Source organism: Morus notabilis, unplaced genomic scaffold (assembly GCF_000414095.1).
Source record: "Morus notabilis unplaced genomic scaffold, ASM41409v2 Scaffold887, whole genome shotgun sequence".
Classification (NCBI taxonomy): domain Eukaryota; kingdom Viridiplantae; phylum Streptophyta; class Magnoliopsida; order Rosales; family Moraceae; genus Morus; species Morus notabilis.
Genome location: NW_010366463.1, coordinates 107,856 through 127,655, shown reverse-complemented (window position 1 = coordinate 127,655; position 19,800 = coordinate 107,856). Strand labels below are relative to the sequence as shown.

Here is a 19,800-nt window from a genome sequence, read left to right as displayed (position 1 = left end):
ATGGAAAAATATTAGTAAGAAATTAATACCTATTGAATTTCAACCATTAGTTTGAACGAATCTGATTTGAACCCTCCATTTATGTTTATTTAGAAAGACAAACCTAACCACCCTCTTCACCCTTTCCACCATCGTAAGCAACAAGAACCTCCCTCAAGTTTTGACGCAATTGTCCTCTTCCTCTCGCGACCGTTGTCCTCTCCACCTCTTGACACGTTCCGTCGTGATCCTCTTCTTTGCCGCTAGTTTAAAATTTAATGTTGATTAAGAAAAAGTATAAATTTATATATTAAATGTAATCTGATGGTATATATTTAAAAAGATTAAAAACTAAAGGTATCCTTTTTAAATAACACCAAAATATAAGACATAAAAATGTAAATATCCCAACAAGATAAATACTTAAACATAAGTCTTTTCTAGAAAGTAGAAATGAAAGAAACGTCGCCATAAGAAACATCAATGGTATCATAGAACAAACATCCCCAACAAGAAGACCTTCTAAAGCAGAAAACTCCTCATTCTTAATAACTGAAAACATCCGATTAATATACCAGAAGGATATTCTTATACCGTAGGATACCAATGGATGGGCCCCAAATTTCTATTTAGATTTTTAACACAATTGCTTTCGAATTTATTGTGGTTTTAACAAATTGCACTACAAACTTTCAATTTTGATAATTAACTCCTTAAAATATAACATTGTTGTAACGTGCTCTGTTTTACTATATTAACAAAAAAAATATGCTCCGTTTTATTAAATTTGTTTAAGTTTTTTATTAGATTTAAGGGATTAAAAGTTGAAAATTTTAAAAATTTGTGTTACATTTAAATTGTGATGTTAGTCCCATTCAAAAAAAATTGAGATGTTGGAATTTTTCATCGAACGTGTATTTTCAACACAGGTTTAACAAAATCATCATCAAAATGAGGCATATAATACGACAATTTTACAAGTTAAGGGGGCAACATGACAAATTAAAAGTTCAGAGGGTAAATTGCTAAAGCTATATGAGTTCAAGGGATAAATGTGAAAAATATCTTCTAATTTATTGGCACTTGAGTCCATGTTTTGAAATTTTGGACAACAAGAAACTTTGAAAATATTAAAATAAATATTTAAAATTTTTTAAACATTAATTATACCAATATTATAGAATGATTAGTCATGAATTAGCATGCATTACAACCTAAGTTGACTTTAATGACATTTTTATTAGTCACTTGATTTTTCTTATAAGTTGATTTAATGAATTTAAACATTAATTAAATTTTGTTACGATAAAAATGGCAATAAAGTTAATTGATTATAATTGTGGAAATATTAAACTCACGTTTACTCCATAATTTCCATTCATTTAATCAATAAATTTTATAGAATTGACTCTTAAAATTCAATGTAAAATTAATATTGTTCCGCTTATTTATTATTTAATATTGTCCCTTTTGTTTTAGTTGTTTAAATTGATCTATTCTAATAAAATGTCAGTTATGATTAAAGAGGTCAACAAACAAAAAATATAGGGCTTGTTCTTTTGATGTTTTTGAGTTAGGTAACTTGAGTGTAGATTTTGAGTTGAGTTTGAGTTATAACTTGAGTTGAAGTTGTAATTTGAGTTTGTGTTTGGTTGTGTACATTTGAGTTATGGTTTGAGATAAGAATCTTTTTGAGTTTGTGTTTGAGTGAGTCAAAACTTGAATTTGTATTTAGATAGTATTTTAATAAAAACTCAATGCTAATGAAAAATTTTAATATGATATATGGGTCGGGTTTTATTCGTATTTTCGTTGTCAACGTATAGAAAAAAAATCATCTCAATCAGAATTAAAACGAAAAAGTTATTGCATTTTTAAGAATAGAAAAAATACTGTTCATTAATTTGAGTTCGAGTTTCTGAACTCGAGTTGAAGGGAAAACTTGAAATCGAGTTTTAGTCTCAAACTCGAGTTTAAACTCGAGTTCAAACTTAAAAGAACATGAACTCGAATAAAATTGTAACTCGAGTTGTTTTTTTTTTTTAGTTTTTCACTCAAAAACACCCAAGCCGAACAGCCCCATAATTATTATAAAAGGGTAGTTTTACACTTTTTCCTTTTAATCAGTGTAAAAGATAACAAGTTTTTGGGACTTTCATTCAGAAAAATGTTAGGCACAAAAAAAAAAGGGGGAGTTTGGGATCCAATTGTCCAAATTTACATGACAGTGACCATGTGACAAAGGTCAAAAAATTTGGGGATCCCATCTGCAAGAACCCTTTTTAGTTTTACAATCACCATCTACATAACGCACTTTTCTTAATCCAAACGTCTATACTTTTATTTACAAAGATATTTCCGGTAGGCAATGCTCTGAACCATCATGTTTTTATTAAATGCAGCTAAGTCATCGTAATTTTATTAATTTCTAATGTAGTATCATAGTTTAGAATTGCATCTTACTATGCATTTTTCCATACAACTTTTAGAATTAAACTAATATGCTAACTTGAGTTTTTTCTTTTATTTATTCTGGATAATGTAAAGAAAAATATGGACAATTTTGTTGAAATATGAGATACACCCTTGAAAAACTATAGCATGTTATTTGGCAAATGTATGAACCTCATGTTTAGAGTAACATGACATTTATAATCACTTGTCATACGACGAGGTGCTTAATACCAATAGTGTTTTGACGTTTTCACCATTTTTCTCCTGAGAGGATCATTTTGTTACCAACTCTAAATATATCATTTTCATAAGCACAAGTAAGGGCCGTGTTTGAAATTGATCTCATTTTTATTTTAACGTTTTTCAAAAAAGAAAAAATGAAAACGTTTTCAAAACAACATTTGTAGCAATAAAGACAAAAAATGAAAACAATTTTTTAGTTTAGTGTAAAATGAGAGAAAAAAAAATGACTTTTAGTAGTTTTTCATTTTTTGTTTTCGTTTTCTCCTCTCTCGAGTATAGAGAGACATTAATGAGTTTTTTTTATACTAAAAATAATCTCTTGATAAAACTATCAAATGTATTTTTAAAAATAATTTATGTCTGAGATTAAAAACATTTTCATTTTCATTTTCATACAAAAAATAAAATTAAAACGAGTTCTAAACGCGCCCAAAAGTACTTATTCAGATAAATGTCACAAACTCAAAATATTTCTTTTCTTTTGCCGTGGACAAAAAAATGCAATTGCATAAAATTCCATACCATGCATTTTAAATCATAAATATGTCCCTAATAGTATCAAACTAACTAATTGTTTGGTTGGGGAATTCGTCCCCCATTCAAATCATGGTTCGTTGTTCGTTACAGTATTTTCTCTTACAAAAAAATACACGTAAATCGAAAATGGTTCTAATCTCATGATTCTAATCCATGAACCAAACGTTTCCTATTGACCATCGGCATCCTACCACCAGGGATATTCAAATAACGAGGACAGTGAGCGTAATTACCTCCACAAGTAAAACAAATAACTTTACTAAGAACCTGTCATAATTATAAATTTCTTAGGGCCTGTTTAGTTCGTTGATTCGAGTTTTTAATTCGACTTGAGATGTGACTTTATGTGATGATTTTTTACTGTAACAAAAAAATTAGACGTGACTGTTTTTGAGAATTTTTTACTGTAACAAAACTCAAATTTTAAACTTAAATCGGTGAAATGAACGGAGCCTTAATAAACAAACTTATAAAAATATTCCTATTAAACAAAAAAACAAAGCGAATGCCAAATTGTCTGAGAATAATTGGCCATGATTTGAGGAGATTGAAATTTTTGGGCGGGAAGTTCAATTAGCATATAGCAATATTGGCCCAAAAAATAATTAAAAAAGAAAAAAAAAACAACAACATAACTGGCACCAGGTTGCAAGGAAAAAAAAAAAAAAAAAAAAAAAAAAAGAGCAATAATTGAAGCCAAAGCCGAGTGAAAAAGGCAGGAAATGATATTGTCTTTCAAGCATGTAATGATATTAGGGAGTCAAATGTCCAAACCTAGTGAGTGAGCTCCGTCTCATGGACAGCTATGATTTATGAACCAACCTTGACTTCATAACCACAGCAATTTTCTCTAAACATATTAGGATAGGACAAAAGTCTCAGAGCTCTAATTCTCTCTTTCTGTCTCAGTACGGAAAAAAAGTTTTTGGCTAGAGGTCCAACGCCATCTCCAAGTTTCTATTTTTCACATCATTTTTATTTTATTTTATTTTTTAAATATGAAAAATAAGAAAAATCATAAAACATAAAATATTCATCAAAAAATGATATTGTTTGTTGTATTAATTTATAAAAATCGTATATTAATTTTAGAATGCAAAATATGAATAAAAATGTAAATTTTTTACCCATCCTAGCCCCTGAGCGCCCCACTACGCGGGCCGGAGGCTTTTTGACAGCATTTTATTTTTTTTGTCATTTTTTGGGCTATTTTTTGCAGACATACCCAGAAAAATGTAAGGATCGTGTATGCACAATTTCAGAACATTTTGACATAATTTTTATTTTATTTTATTTTTTAAAAATAAAAATAAAGAAAATCATCAAATAGAATATTCATCAAAAGATTGTGCCGCTTATTGCATTAATTCCTAAAAATCGGGTGGGGTGCCCAGGGGCCGGGATGGGTCAAGAATGTACATTTTTTATTTATGCTTTGCATTCTAAAATTCAGTCCCCAAATTCGTCTCGATGTTGGCTTTCTCTTGATGGTGGTTGTGTGCGGAGCGGTGCATCTGTTGAGACGGATCTAACATTTTTTTAGAGGTGAGTTACTTCTCGCTTAGACAGTTGTTTCCAGCATGTTCATCAGCGGGTGGTCGCACTCATTGATCTGCATGGTGGTGAGATTTTCTGTGAGGTTGTGGTTCCGTTCTTTATTGGTGGCTGGAGTGTTCGTTGTAAATATCTCCTCCATTATGCCTTTGTTATCCCGTAGTCCTCCACCTCTCATGGGTGTGCTTTCCTTGTGAGATGGCTCCACTTAGATTTGGTTTCCGTTCCACAGCCGATGGCTTGCTGCCAGTGGATCTTTCTTTTGTTTAATTGTAATAAGGCGTTGATGTTTCCGCCTCTTTAGTGTATTTTTTTGTTTTACTTTAGTGTTTTTGTTTCGGTAATAATAGAGGAGATGTCCTCGGTCGTGTCTCCCACCCATTTGTAAACAGTGTGGTGTATGATTTATGATTAGAATTCCCTCTACGTTGTGGTGTGACTGTTCCGTTACGTGGGGATTGGTCTCAATCTATTGGGCTACTCCATCGATTGTTTTGGTGTTGTTTAACGAGCAATGGTCAAGCTCAAAGTTTATATGTTGAGCATGTCTCCCCCATTTGAGTCTTGGTACTTGTATTCACCCATGTGCTATTGTGGTTTTTACTAGTGGACCTAGTCATTGATTCGGAGTCAAATTTCTTTGTATTTAGGGTCATTTGTGTATTGTGTAATTTGTTTCATGTGAAATGAATTTTCCCATTTCAAAAAAGACAAAGAAAAATATATTATGGGGTGAGTGATTATGTGATGAATAATGTTAAGGACATCGATAAAAAAAAGGCACGATTTTTAGAATTTTAAATTGTAATCTTTTTATTGGAAAATATAAGCTTTTATTATAAATTAATATGGTAAAATCACAACTCAAAATTGGAAAAAAACATTAGAATTAGAGTTGATGTAGTTAACTTTATTTTTATGGGATAAGACATTAAGGACTTGTTCATTTCGTGGATTCGAGTTTTCAATTTGAGCTGAGATGTAACATATTCTGAGAACTTTTCACTCTAGCAAAAAAAAAGTTAGATGTGACATTTTCTGAGAGCTTTTTACTGTAGAAACCTAAAACTAAAAATTCAAATCTGTGAAATGAACGAGGCCTAAAAACTTAGCGCTATGATGAGTTTTCTAACCGTTAAGAATTGTGCCAACTGTAAAGTATTTTTTATACATACCTAATAAAATTCTCAATAATTATTACCTAATGTTATAAAATAGAACCTGAAAATTATTATAATAATTATCATATAATTTAATATTCTTATAATATTTTAAAAATTGCTACAGATCAATTTAATTTTCATAAACATGTGATCATACAAAAATTTTGACTAAAGAAAATCAAATCAACCTTAGGATGGGAACAGAGTTGGATGACCTTCCTCACTCCTTACTCCATCGAAAAAACTCGCCCTATCACAGATTTAGGATAACTCTCACGTAAATCTAAAAGCTCAAATAGAAAAATAAATAATAATCACACAATTGAGCAGTTTCTTAAGGCCAATTTACTAATATTAAAAAGAGAAAAAAACCATAAGTACAAGTCAAGACTCAAGATGATAAAAAAATATTATTTATACCACACTACTAAAAAATAAACAATTGTAATTCAATTAATAAAAAAATAATAAAAAACTATGTTGACACCCATTTAGAATGCTATAAATGATAGTTTTGCATAAAATAATGACAAATCATGTACTTTTTTCTACTAAAAATACATATCACAACATATTAGTTTAATTAGCTTATTATTTATAATTATTATAAATAATAAAAAGTTAACTAGGCAGATTATGAGTGGGAACCCTAAACCTGAATGCTATGTTTGGTAGGAAGGAAAGAAAATAAGACAGAAAAAAAATATGGAAGTGATGAAAAATAGCAATGATGGAAAGGAAATTGATTTTCTTTTATGTTGTTTGGTATGAGAAGATGGAAAGAAAATGTGCTTACTTTCACTTGTTTGGTATTGGAAGTTAAATTGGGAGGAAAGAAAAAATCTTACTCGTAAATTACTTTTATACCCTTAAATTTTTTGCTTGGATGTTGATGGAGAAAATAGTAGTTTAGTAACTTTGCTCACTTTAATGAGTTGTCCCCACTTTCCATCTCATTTTCTGCCTACTTGTGGAAAGAAAAAAAATGGTGGGGCCCACATGTATTATTTTTCACTCCATTTTCTCTTCATTTCTCTTTTCTCTTCTACCAAACAACCTACATTTTCATTTTCTCTCCTAAAATTCCTCCACCTTCTTCCTTCCTTCTACTTTTCTTTCCTACCAAACATAGAAAGGATCGGGTTTATCATATGTTATTAGGGTCGGGGACATGCGGGTAATCGGGTTGGCGGGTAAGCCCCTAATTGGGCCCAAGCCCAAATTGAGAAACAAAATTCGTAAAAGAGTGAGTTAACGGTGAAAACAGAAAAAAATTTTCATCTAATTCTGCAGCTAGGGATTGGTTCAGGAGCTTTTATTCTTCACTCCACTCCCGATCTTCCGCCCAATTAAAATTCAAAGCCTGCCGAATCTATCAATTCTACTTTTTCCTAAATTATTTTCTTAGATCAGAACAAGGAAATGGTTCACAGGTCGGTTCTGTGCTTTTGTTGTGCTTTTGATTTGAGTTACATAAAGAAATTTATTTTGATTTGATTTAATTTTTAATTTTAATTTTTGGGTCCCTTATGATTAATTTATCGAACAGGTATGGAGTTTGCTGATTCGGAGAAACTAAAGTATCATGTTGCAGTGCGTTGAGGGAATTAAGCATGTTTTTGTTTCCCTTTTGCGGTGCTGCGATCTTGACTTGTATAGTCAATCCAGAGGCCTAGACGATCCTGAGATACTAGCCGGGGAAACTGTGTGTAAGCTTTTTTTATTTTATTTTTATTTTAAGTTTTAGATCGTAATAAATTAAAACCCATATTTTATTTTCATGCAGAAATTCCTCGGATATCTTTTTTTTTTTTTTTTTAAAGGACAATTAGAACTAGAATTTTGGGAACTTATTTAGAATTCTCATCCCTTTTTGGCTGTCATTCAACTCGATAGTGCAAGCTTCTGATTTTTCATTCTGGTTTCATAATAAATCAAAACCCACTTTTCATTTTCGTGCAGAAATTCCTCAGAGGTCAGTGTTGTTGTTGTTGTTGTTGTTTTTTATTTATTTATTTTAATAGAATTGCTTTGCCTTTTGGGGTGTTTTTGAATTCAATGGAGTTAAGTGAGCTTCTGATTTTTCATTTAGTTCATAATAAATAAAAACCCAATTTTCAATTTCGTGCAGAAATTCCTCAGAGATCAATTTTTTAAGTGACAATTAGGATTTAGGACTAGAAAAATCATTAACATAATTTAGAATTTGCTTTGCCTTTTGGGCTGTTATTGACTCAAATAGAGTTAAATAAGTTACTTTTATTGAAATTTTATTTTCCATAGAGCTACAAAACTGATCTAATGAAAATCTGTGTTTGTACACATGGTTGCAGTCAGCGTAAGTGAAATTGAGGCTCTTTATGAACTTTTTAAGAAGATCAGCAGTGCCGTGATTGATGACGGGTTGATTAACAAGGTTTGTTGATCTGTAATAATACTTTTATTATCTCTCGGTTCGGAATATTTCTTTCTTTTTTCCCCCCTCATGATGAGAAAGTGATTGGTGGTACCCTTGCTCCCACCTAGTGCCACCTTTGCATAATTTACTGGGAACACAGTTGGGATGGAAAGGGGATTAGTACACACAATTGTCAACAACCCTCGGAGGGTCATGCATGTCAAACACACGACCTCATTATTTCAAAGGACAACACGTGGACACAAAAAATCGAACCTCTGATGGATTGGAGAGAAAGCTATGGTGCAGTTGTCCATTGCCGCTATGGAACCACCCACCTGTGGTGTTTTATGATATTTCTTGGGATATTCCTTAATCATAAACTTTGTTTCCTTAACACCTGTTGTAGGAGGAGTTTCAACTGGCTTTATTCAAGACAAATAAGAAAGAGAGCTTGTTTGCTGATCGGGTACTTTTCTTCTGTTTTTTCTTTTTTCATTTTAAATTTCAAACATGATGTTACCTATGTTGTTTGGCAGTCTATGGTCGTATCATATCTGGGTACTCCAGTCAGCTATCTATATTCTATCAGTTAAAAGGGCCTCATATAAGCTGCTATCTATAACTTAGCCTCTTCACAATTTCAGGTATTTGATTTGTTTGATATAAAGCACAATGGAATACTCGGTTTCGAAGAGTTTGCACGTGCCCTATCCGTCTTCCATCCAAATGCCCCAATTGACAATAAGATTGAATGTATAGTTCTTGTTAAATGAATAGGACTTTTCATACCAATATGTGAGAGTTTTTTTCACTTACTTTTAGTATATGTGTTTCCTTATGTTTCACATTTTCTTCATTTTATGAACCGTTGTTGCAGTCTCTTTCCAGCTGTACGATCTCAAGCAGCAAGGTTTTATTGAGAGGCAGGAGGTAACATTTCAGGTTCACCTTTTTGTAGTTTTTATTTCTATTTTGTTTTTAATTTTTTGGACTTTGAAATATGTGAATGTTTCTCAAATATATACTTAGGTGAAGCAAATGGTAGTGGCTACTCTTGCAGAATCTGGAATGAATCTTTCGGATGATGTCATTGAAAGTATAATTGACAAGGTGCTCCTTCCATTTCTGAGTTTAATAAGGACGTGTTCTTCCCTTGCTTGTATGGAGAATATTTAAAATCCCTTGCAGAAGATTGACATTGTATGCATGTGCTCTTAGACTTTTGAGGAAGCTGACACAAAGCATGATGGGAGGATTGACAAGGAAGAATGGAGAAGTCTTGTTTTGCGACACCCGTCTCTCCTGAAAAACATGACGCTTCAATACCTCAAGTACGCTCCGATTTCGAATTATAAGTCTCTCAAATATTTGATATTCATAAACTCACAAATGTCGCATTATTTTTATGAAATGTTGTTTTTCAATTTTCTTCTTGCTTACACTTGCTTAACTCAGGATCAACTTTCATGTGAACCTAGTTTATGGAAGTTTGATCCGACTTTCGTAGAATTTCTATATTTCTCTTAATTCTAGGCTTTGATGTTTTTGCATAGTAACTAGAAACACGGGAATGATTCAACAAGTGTGCTTTTTATGATCATATTTTTGGAAACATGGTAGCCAGTACCTTTATATGTTAAAGCTTTGATCATAATACTTTTTTATTTTTTCCTCTTTCCTTAACAGAGACATCACCACAACTTTCCCAAGCTTTGTCTTTCACTCGCAAGTGGATGATACTTGAAGTCAAGGGCAAATTACATTTTGCAAGTTTTCAGACGATATTGGTCTCTGATATGTAAAGAAGGGTCAAGAAAATTTTCTCATTATTTATTTATTTTTTGTTTTGTTCTGTTGAGATTTTTGGCCTTGCGTGATTTTGTTCAATGACTGAACTCTCTAGTACATTCTCCCTTTTAGGTTGTAAGTCGAAGGCATTCTGGTCTGTTTTATGTTCTCTTATTAGCCTACTTCAATAAGATTTTGATTATTTTGGAAATCTGTTCTAAATTTAGAGCCAAATTGAACTGATTATCAACCTGAATCCATAAGGCTCCTACCTCCGAAAAAAAAAAAAAAAAAAAAGGGCTAGAAGTTTTAAAGTTAACGTGCAGCGATGCAGAAATGTGGTCTTGGCGTCTAGCTTACAACGTGGGGAAGTCTGTTTGGTAGAGTTGGAAATGAATAGGATATAAATTGGAATAGGATTTTGGAGTAGAAAATAGAATTTGGGTTTTTTTGGTAGAGATAAAATTGGCAAGAAAAGAAGTTACAAATTATAGTTTATCGTTTTTTAATTCCCTCAACTTTGAAAAGAAAATATTTGATAAAACAAATAGTGCACTAATATCTATTTTGATCTTAATCAAACATCATCTTATTTTGAAGAAGGTTATTTTGCATGCACACTTCCTCAACTTTACGAGTTTGGTGAATTGATCTCTTAACTTTTTTTCTTGACAATTTACTCCTTAAAATTTGAAATTTATTGCAATGTTAGTCAAATTAAAAATGAAGTTAAAAAATTTATACTGTATCTTTCTTGTGAGTGTTTAATGAGGGTAATTAATATTTTTTCTATTGAATTGATTCTCATATACGCATCACCGTGAGCGAAAATTTATTTGAAATTGGGAGTTAATTGTTTTGGAGTACAAATTGGGGTTCCCCCAATTTCAAAAAATTTTCATTCATGACGTGTACGAAGGGTTTAATTCGATGTAAAAAGACTAATTATCTTTATTAAACACTCACATATAAGATACCGTCTAAATTTTTAACTTCGTATTCAATTTGACCAATAATGTAACAAATTTTAAAGTTTAAGGGGTGAATTGTTAAGAAAGAAAATTAAGAGACTAATTTGTGAAATTCATAAAATTAAAGGGGTGTCCAGTAAAAAAAAACCTTTGAAGAAAAAAGATAAAAGATGATTAGGCATCTTTTTTTTTTCCCCTTGCTCTCTCTCTTTCTTATTTTATTTTATTTTTATTTTTTTTATCTTCTATCAAAAAGTTGCTTCCAGCCTTTATATTTTCCTCACATTGATATTGTGTTTTTTTTTTAATCTCTCTCTCTCTTTTTGGTTAGTCAAAATGGGAATTGTGGTGTCCCAAGACGTCAATCCTCAATGGCTATTTGATAAAGAGAAAATTGTTGAACTAACTCTTATAATGAATAAGTCTGAATTTTTATCTTTTACTCTTAATTAATATCCTTTTGACTAATGTGATTATTTGACTAAAAAATATATTAATAAATATTAAAGGGTAAAAATCCAGATGTATTTGTTTTCTTTCCTTTTTGATAAATCTACCGAGACCACATCCTTCATAGTGGTCGATTTATTTTCTAAATTTAATTTTTGTACAAAAACAACCAAGTACTTAGACCACATATATCAAAAGTTTTCAATAATTTCAATTTGGTATTCTGTGTTTTGGTAAAATTTTCTTTTAGTACCAAATGTTTTTGATAATCTTAAATTAGTACCTCTATGTTTAAAAAAAAAAAAAATGGATACCTTAAGGTCTTTTTTGGAGACATAAAATGATGAATTTGCCTCTAGCAATAATTTCTTATTTGTTTGCCCTAGTCGAGTCATTACATTATTGGTTGTGTTAACAGTGTGGTTTGCAGATTCTCTTTCTCTCCCTCCTCTTCTCTTTCTCTCTCTAAAAGTATCTACAAATTTTTCATAACTCTTTGAGTGCGTCTTCTCATAGGGCCGGAACTCGGAGGCAACTGTCAAGCTGGCCTTTGAGTTCTCAGCCCAAGATCAAAGAATAAGTGTAACCAATGAAGGCCAAAATATTGTCCTTAAAGCATGAGATGTAATAAAAATGTTTATTATTTAATTAATAAAATAATTTATTCACTATTTATGTGCATATATTATTAAATACTTTATGAATATCATTAAAAATTTTACAATCATTTATGTGGTCTTAAATATTATACATAAGTGTTATTTATGAGAGGATAATATTTAAAAATAATAATCGAAATGAATTTAATTAAAGTTAGAAAATCTTTAATTCAAACATTATTAATTCATGTCATTCCCATTAAGAATAAAATGATGTTATCTGCATCATTAATATAGAGGGATATTGAATGAATGTACTATGTATAATGAGATTATGTAAAACTGAGACACATACATAATTTGATTTTCTGATAATTTATGTTAAATATAGAAAATCAAATTTGAGTATACCGATTGTCATATATAAAATGATCTTAATCCTAAGTTATAAGTAGACTCATATTTATAGATTCGTGTTTTTTTATTTACTCAGTATGGATTTTGAGATTCTAAAATCATATTCCTTGTATATTAGAAACGTGATGAAATGGATAGTCGAGAATACTAATATACGAGATGGAATACATTCCTTCTTCTTTGAAGAATTTTAGAAAAGATAAATTATCAAGATTTAATACCACTCGAAATAAATAATGTGATTATTTAATTAAATTAATTTTGCAACATACTGTAGTGGGACTACATGAGGTCACACGTCCAAGCACAAGAAGGTGCAGAGGGCATGTGACACAGGTAGAATCCCACTAATTGCTTGCTCTTCAAGATATCCGGTTTACTTGTTTAACAAGTTTTCTGATCAAATTCAAAAGGAAAGTGAAATATGACTTTATTTAGATTTGAATTTGAGCTAAAATTGAAAATTTGATAAAGGATGAATTTTCTCTCTCTCTTGTTGCAGATTTGCGGGTCTCCCTGTGGTTTAGCTGGCCATGTAGTAAAAAGGAAAGAAAAATTTGTTTCCAAAATTAAATGGAAAATTGTATTTTAATGAGATTAAAATACAGTAATAACTAATTTTCTATTGTTTTGTCTTTAAGTTAAAGTAAATAAGTTCTCCTAGTCTTTTATAAATAAGAGACATTAGAAAATTAGGAGGGATAATTTTTTGCTCCAAAAATTCATAGGTGGCCGAATTTTAAGAGAGAAAAAAGAAAAGAAAAATTCTTCCAATTTCCAATTTCTTCACACACATGCATTGATAGTGAATGAATATAAATTAACGAGTGATCAAATCCGATAGTTCTATATTAGAGCCCACACTCTAGGTCTTGCAGATTTTAAGGACTAGATGAGGAAGATTTGGATGTTCTGAGAAAGCTTGGAGCTTAGACTGTTTGTGGTCAAAGACCTCAAGTTATCCGCCTAATCGTTCGTTGGGTATCTATCTTTATAAATTAATATGATTAATTTATTATTGTATAAATTAATATAATCTATAGAATATTTAAAATTTTTATGAAAATTTTTGTTATACACGGTTCACATTACCACGCTTCCGCACTCGAAAACGTTTTGAAAACCAACATAAAGGGTAATCTCAGCTGCGTGGAGGGAGGAGGAGGAGACCAGTGAGGCAAAAACGAGAGTGATGATTATGTGTGGATAAGCAATTGTGGGAGATGGGTTGAAGGTGAGACATGACATTGCGGCATGCGTGTGGTGGCGAAAGAGACTGTGAATTAGGGGCTTTACTTTCCTAGGAAGCGACAAACCTTTGGATGCAAGTGTGGTAGAGATGTTGCTTGATGGTGGAGGCGTGTAAGTTTCACGCGCTGGCATGGGAGAGGTTACTCTGCAGTTGTTTAGGCGAAGTTCATTTTTGGTCTTTCCGGCCACCTCAACTACGTGGGTGGGCTTGCTATTGATGGCTCTAGCTAGGTTGCCACGTTCTCATTTTGTTTTGTGGTATTTTAAAATAAAAGCGTTGTTTTCACCTAGCACACTTTAAGTTTCGATGTTTTTGTTTCGTTTAGAGTCATTACTAATTTAGACGGTTTCCTTACACTCCGAGTTTATTTCTGTCTTATCCAGATTCGTGTCTTGGCGGTCTGTTAGTCCTGTTTGATTTTTTGTCTATGCTGAGGAGCATGTGGTGGTCTTCACGCTATACAGTTATAGCTCTCAATCGATGGAGGTAGAACTGCAAGTTCATTAGGCATGGCCCAAGGCCCATTATTGTTGGCCTCCGGTTCGGGCTAGGTTAAGGTTTCGAGCTCGAAAGTTGGCCGTCCCAAACTCCTTTTTTTAAAAAGATTTTAGAAAATTTCTTATAAATTCTAGGTTGGTTGAGCCCGATCCTAGGCCTGTCGAGCTTTTAGGACTGGCCAGCCTGAAATTTCCATTTGGGCTGTCAGGCCGGATCGAGTGGCATAAACTTTTACCTATAATCAGAGGCTTCCATCAACTGTAGAGCTATTTTTCAAAAAAAAAAAAAAAAAAGGGTGCAAGCTTGATTATACGTGTGCTGAGGAACTTTCTCGGAGTCTCTGCGTATGTCTTTCTTTTTAAGTGTTGGAATCGGTTTCAATTAAGGGTTATATCTCGCGTATTGTAGAGTAATTTGCATTATCGAAATTGTTAGTGTTTTTGTTTTCCTAATATTGTGGTGGAGAATTTGATGGGAGTTCTTAATAAATTATTTTCAAGTCATTTGAAAATATTTGTTTATAAGTAAAAAATCATATTCAGAAGATAATATCATTGCTTTCGAGAGTTACTAAAATAAATTCAGAATAATTGAAATTAGATTTTAAACAAACATGAAACACCTTACGATAATAATAATAAAAAAAACTATTAATTATTTTTATAGATCCTACCCGTGCGGAGCACGTGGTACACATCTCTGTCTATCTATATATATATCTACCTATCTAGTATCTACATATAAACAGCAAAAACGACTTCGATTCTGATATTGGGTGCCGTCTTCAGTTGCCGCATAGAAAAAGCCCAATCCCAATTCCAAACCCTAAACCTAACCCTAACCCTAACCCTCGATTTCGAGACCTCTGTCTGATTCACTCCGTACCAATGGCGAGGAAGCGCAAGCTGGTGTCCAGCTCCTCCAACGAGCCTGCCAAGAAGCAGCAGCAGCAACAACAAAAGGTAGTCGAGGAAGTAGTCGAGGAACAGGTTGAACACAAAGAAGTCGAAGAAGAGGAAGAACGCAAGGAAGTCGAAGAAGAGGAAGAACGCAAGGAAGTCCGGGAAGAAGAAGAAGAAGAGTACGAAGAAGTTGAAGAAGAAGAAGAAGAAGACGAAGAAGAAGAAGAAGATGACGATGATGAAGAGAAAGGGGACGAAGAAGGGACCGGTGAAGAAGCAAAGACTGCCAATGACCTTAATCAGACGGCCGATGATGACGAAGAACCGATCGAGAAGCTTCTGGAACCATTCGGAAAGGAACAGCTTGCCTATATCCTTCGCGAAGCGGCGGAGAAGCACCGCGACGTGGCGCACCGGATCAAGGAGATCGCCGAAGAGGACCCGGCCCACCGGAAGATCTTCGTCTACGGACTGGGATGGGACACGACCGCCGAGACCTTGACGAGCGTCTTCAAGGAGTACGGAGATATCGAGGATTGCAAGGCCGTCTGTGACAAGGTCTCGGGGAAATCCAAAGGCTACGGCTTTATCCTCTTCAAGACTCGTTCCGGTGCTCGCAAAGCCCTAAAAGAGCCTCAGAAGAAGATCGGAAATCGGATGACGTCTTCCCAGCTGGCGTCGGTGGGCGTGGTCCCCGCCGCGGCTTCTGCGCAGCCGCAAGGGCCGTCGTCGGAGTACACGCAGAGGAAGATTTACGTGAGCAATGTCGGAGCGGAGCTTGATCCGCAGAAGCTAACTGTTTTCTTTTCCAAGTACGGAGAGATTGAGGAAGGGCCGTTAGGGCTCGATAAGGCCACCGGGAGGCCAAAAGGGTTCTGTTTGTTCGTTTACAAGACGGTGGACGGCGCGAGGAAGGCTCTAGCTGAGCCCCACAAGAATTTCGAGGGCAACATTTTGCATTGCCAGAAGGCAATTGACGGCCCGAAGCCGGGAAAATCCCATCATAATCAGCACCATCACCACAATCAGAGGAACAAGAATCCAGGGTTCGGTGGGGCCCAGCCCGGGCCAGCGGTGCCGGGGCATTTGATGGCGCCAGCAGGGCCTGGAGGGTTTACCCAGGGAGCTGCGGCGGCTCAGGCTTTGAACCCTGCACTCGGGCAAGCGATAACAGCGTTGCTTGCATCGCAGGGTTCTGGTATGGGGCTGACTAACTTGTTGGGAACGTTGGGGTCTGCTGCTGGTGTGGCGGCTCCAGGTGTGGCTGGACCCGGGCAAGTTATTCAGCCTGCTTATGGAAATCAGGCCAGTATGTATGGGAATCAAGGAGGAATGCAGGGCGGGTATCCAAATCAGCAGATGGGACAGGGCGGGACTGGAAGAGGGCAAGGTGGTGTTGGGCAGTATGGTGGTGCTCCAGCATATATGGGACACTAGGTTCGCCCAGGTATGATAGATAAAAACTTTGTACTAGGTGATTTTCGTTGGACATATTAGGGTTTTAGACTTTAGTTTTAGGAAAAGAACAACCTAATGGAGTAATCAAGGTAATACGTTCGCATTTCATAATAACAAAATTTATTAAGAGGCCGTTAAGCTCATGGGTTCATGTGGTTTGAACTGTGAGTGGATTCCAAACAAGTGTTTGGATGCACAAGTTTTGGCCCCAGTTTGAACCATGAAGTGATATTCTAAACCAGCCGTACCAGAAAAGTTAAAACTTAATCCCCCCATTTGTTCTTGTGGTTTGAACCCATGTTCCTAACCACTCCTTTTAGACTCACGGTTTAAACCACAACATTTTGACGATCCGAAAGAAAATGATTGTCCTTCATTTATCAAGTAAAAAGATATTGTCTGGGTAAAATTGTTTAACAACATTATCCCTTTAAACTTGTCTTGATATTTGAGTTTTATTATCTGTACAGGTACTTGAACGTGCGATAGATTGGTAGTGAAACAAAGATTATAAACGGAGTGTAACTAGTGACTTAATACGACCATTGAGGTTTAGATAATTTAGAATCGAGTTCCATTGATATACCATCTTGCATACATCCCTGATTGGAGAGTAACGCATCCGCATTGCGACTTTGGCTTGAAAAATAGATACTTAAATGTAGCATCGGCTTCTTGCAACCTTAATACAGGCATAATTTTTCACTTCAAAAGATGTAGATCTTGATTAGCATTAAGAAGAAATACTTTAGTAATAAATTGGCTTTGTATTCATGCACGTCTACAGAGAACTAGTCAAAACACAAGTTGAAAAAAAAAAAAAAACAAGTGCACGAGTTAGATAAAGAGACTTTATTACTATGCTAGTGTCTGTCTCTGTGGTGGGGATCATCTTGTTTTAAGTCGCGAAGAAAATTATCTTAAGGGCCTGTGCCCAAATGTCGTGCATGCTATGGTTTTGACTTTAGGAAACTATATTGGATGTGAGTTTCAATCAGTTGATTAAGCCTTTTGGAAGTGTTCAATGACTCCTATTGATCATTTTGATGTATGGTTGAAGTATATTCCCTTTTATTAGGATTTTCTTTTCCAAATTTTAATTTCTTTTTTTGCTGCACATGGTGTTGATCATTTTAGTGGGTTTTGATCTCTGCCTATGCAAGCAGGTCTGACAATCTCCTATCCGAAACTTTGAAAGGACTTTAATGTTTCTCTTTTGGTTTGTACCTTTTTCTAGAGCAAACTGTTGCTGCCTGTGGTGGTGGCTTGTAGAAATATACTTTGTTTTGTCATGGTTAGATCTTATAACTGATTGTTCTCAACTAATATTTTTGTATTCATTAAAATAAACATAGTTGTAAAGCCCATTCTATCGTTTTTAGACTTTTATGCATTTCTGTGTGAGAGAATCATGCATTGACTTTAAGTTCTTGTAGCAAATTGTTTAAGTTTTTTTGGTTCCTTGGAAATTTTGTTCCACCTAGCTCCTTAATGAGTTTAAAAGGCCGGTTCTCTTTAGAAATTTAAATTTATTATTATTTTGTGTAATCTACCATTTTTGTTTAACTCATCATTATTGCATTAATCCTGAGAGTTTCTAAAATATTTTAAGGGATTACCGGTTCTGAAATCGTTTTCTTTTTCAAATTGCCTTTTCACGCTTTCTTATTCAATGTGCAGATCCCACATAGGTGCATCAGTCTTTTTGTACTGGTTTGCTGATTCTTCTGAAGTTTAAGGAGCTGATGGTTATTGCAAAGAGCAGAATCTTAAAACATTTTATCAAATTTATGTTTTATCATCTCGTATTTCTTAGCCTTTTTATTTTTCTCCTTTGAAATATTGTAGTTTTCTCTTGTTTAAAAGCTAAACCATTTCAGTACTTGGAACTTCTAAGCATATATTTGTGTACCCCAAGAAGTCAATGAGCTTGAACAAAAATGCTTTTTGAAAATTCCAATGCCATGGCATGGATTATATAATATTTTGTATAATTTTTCTTCCCCTGCCATGATTATTTGCTCAAGTTTATAATTTTTTTTAAACTCTTTTTGGTTTTGATTATTCAACCAACTGATTCAGTCGGTTTAAGTAGCATCGTGGATCCTTGAATTTAATTTGTCTTCTTTTGACAATTTTCTGCCTTGAGTGTTCTATTTAAATTTTGGAGCGATTCTATTAACTTTGTTCAACACTGTTGGAATTTTCACAATTTATTTTTTTGAGGGGAAAATTTTCACAAGTTAATGTCTGTTATGACTTGTGGTCTTCCCTGATTACTTGTGTCCTTAGTTTAGTTATTGGAAAGCGCTTGTAGGATAATTCTTTAATGAAGATTGAGTGGCTATAATTGTTGTTAGTACTGTATCTCCCCAAAAAACTTTGCCCCCGTTTGTTTCATTGCTCTCTTTTCACACCTACTAAACACAAATTTGAATTTTATTCTCTATTCAAATTAAAACTTTAATTACACATCCAAACATCAATTCAAACTACAATTTAAACTACATAGTTTGAATTTTTCTGTTCAAATCAAAAAAATATAAACTAGCGAACCAAACGGGGCTTTTATATTTCTGTAACGGCACAGTGAAACGGTTCTTGTCATTATATGGTTATGTCATATGTGAATGCCTTTCATTTAGCTTCTATTTATTATCAGTTAAAAAAAAAAAAACGGGTGAACATCCTATTTTGCAAAAAATTTCTGGAAGCTATTCCCTTGGCAGTGGCTCCATTTCTCTGGTTAAAGATATGCTGAGCAAAGATAGAAAAACTGTTATACTAATAGCAACGTGTACATATGATATTATGCAACGAAAGTTATTTTCAATTTCCAAAAGTAAAAATCACTGTAACTTTTGTGTTTTACTTGTATTAATACTTATAGAACACCATGTTTGTTCGTTCTTTATCTTCTCAGTAGTTTGTGCCTTGTAGTAGAAGGTTGAGGTCAGAAGGGAGAATTAGTTATGTAAGTCCTCTATGCTGTTTTTATGTTGGCGCAGAGCTTGCACAGTTTATAGTTGTGGGGTTTGATGGTCAATTAGCAATCTATGTCGTAGAAGTATTTTAAATGCATCAAAATGATAAGCACTAATAACGACTGAGAACGCGGTGTTCTTGAGAAATTT

At 33.7% G+C, this 19,800-nt stretch overlaps 2 protein-coding genes across 2 annotated transcripts; both read left to right on the top strand.

Moving 5' to 3' along the window:
• Positions 1-7,218: 7,218 nt before the first annotated feature.
• Positions 7,219-10,338, top strand: LOC21391707 (calcineurin B-like protein 3). The gene is made up of 9 exons (XM_024173590.1): positions 7,219-7,363; positions 7,480-7,639; positions 8,264-8,346; positions 8,738-8,797; positions 8,976-9,084; positions 9,209-9,261; positions 9,361-9,441; positions 9,550-9,662; positions 10,018-10,338. Exons 2-9 carry the CDS (start codon positions 7,516-7,518, stop codon positions 10,073-10,075), a joined length of 681 nt encoding a protein of 226 aa, XP_024029358.1. The 5' UTR covers positions 7,219-7,363; positions 7,480-7,515; the 3' UTR covers positions 10,076-10,338.
• A 4,720-nt stretch (positions 10,339-15,058) lies between these two features.
• Positions 15,059-18,677, top strand: LOC21391705 (UBP1-associated protein 2A). The gene is made up of 2 exons (XM_010110264.2): positions 15,059-16,655; positions 18,347-18,677. Exon 1 carries the CDS (start codon positions 15,194-15,196, stop codon positions 16,643-16,645), a length of 1,452 nt encoding a protein of 483 aa, XP_010108566.1. The 5' UTR covers positions 15,059-15,193; the 3' UTR covers positions 16,646-16,655; positions 18,347-18,677.
• The last annotated feature ends 1,123 nt before the right edge of the window (positions 18,678-19,800 follow it).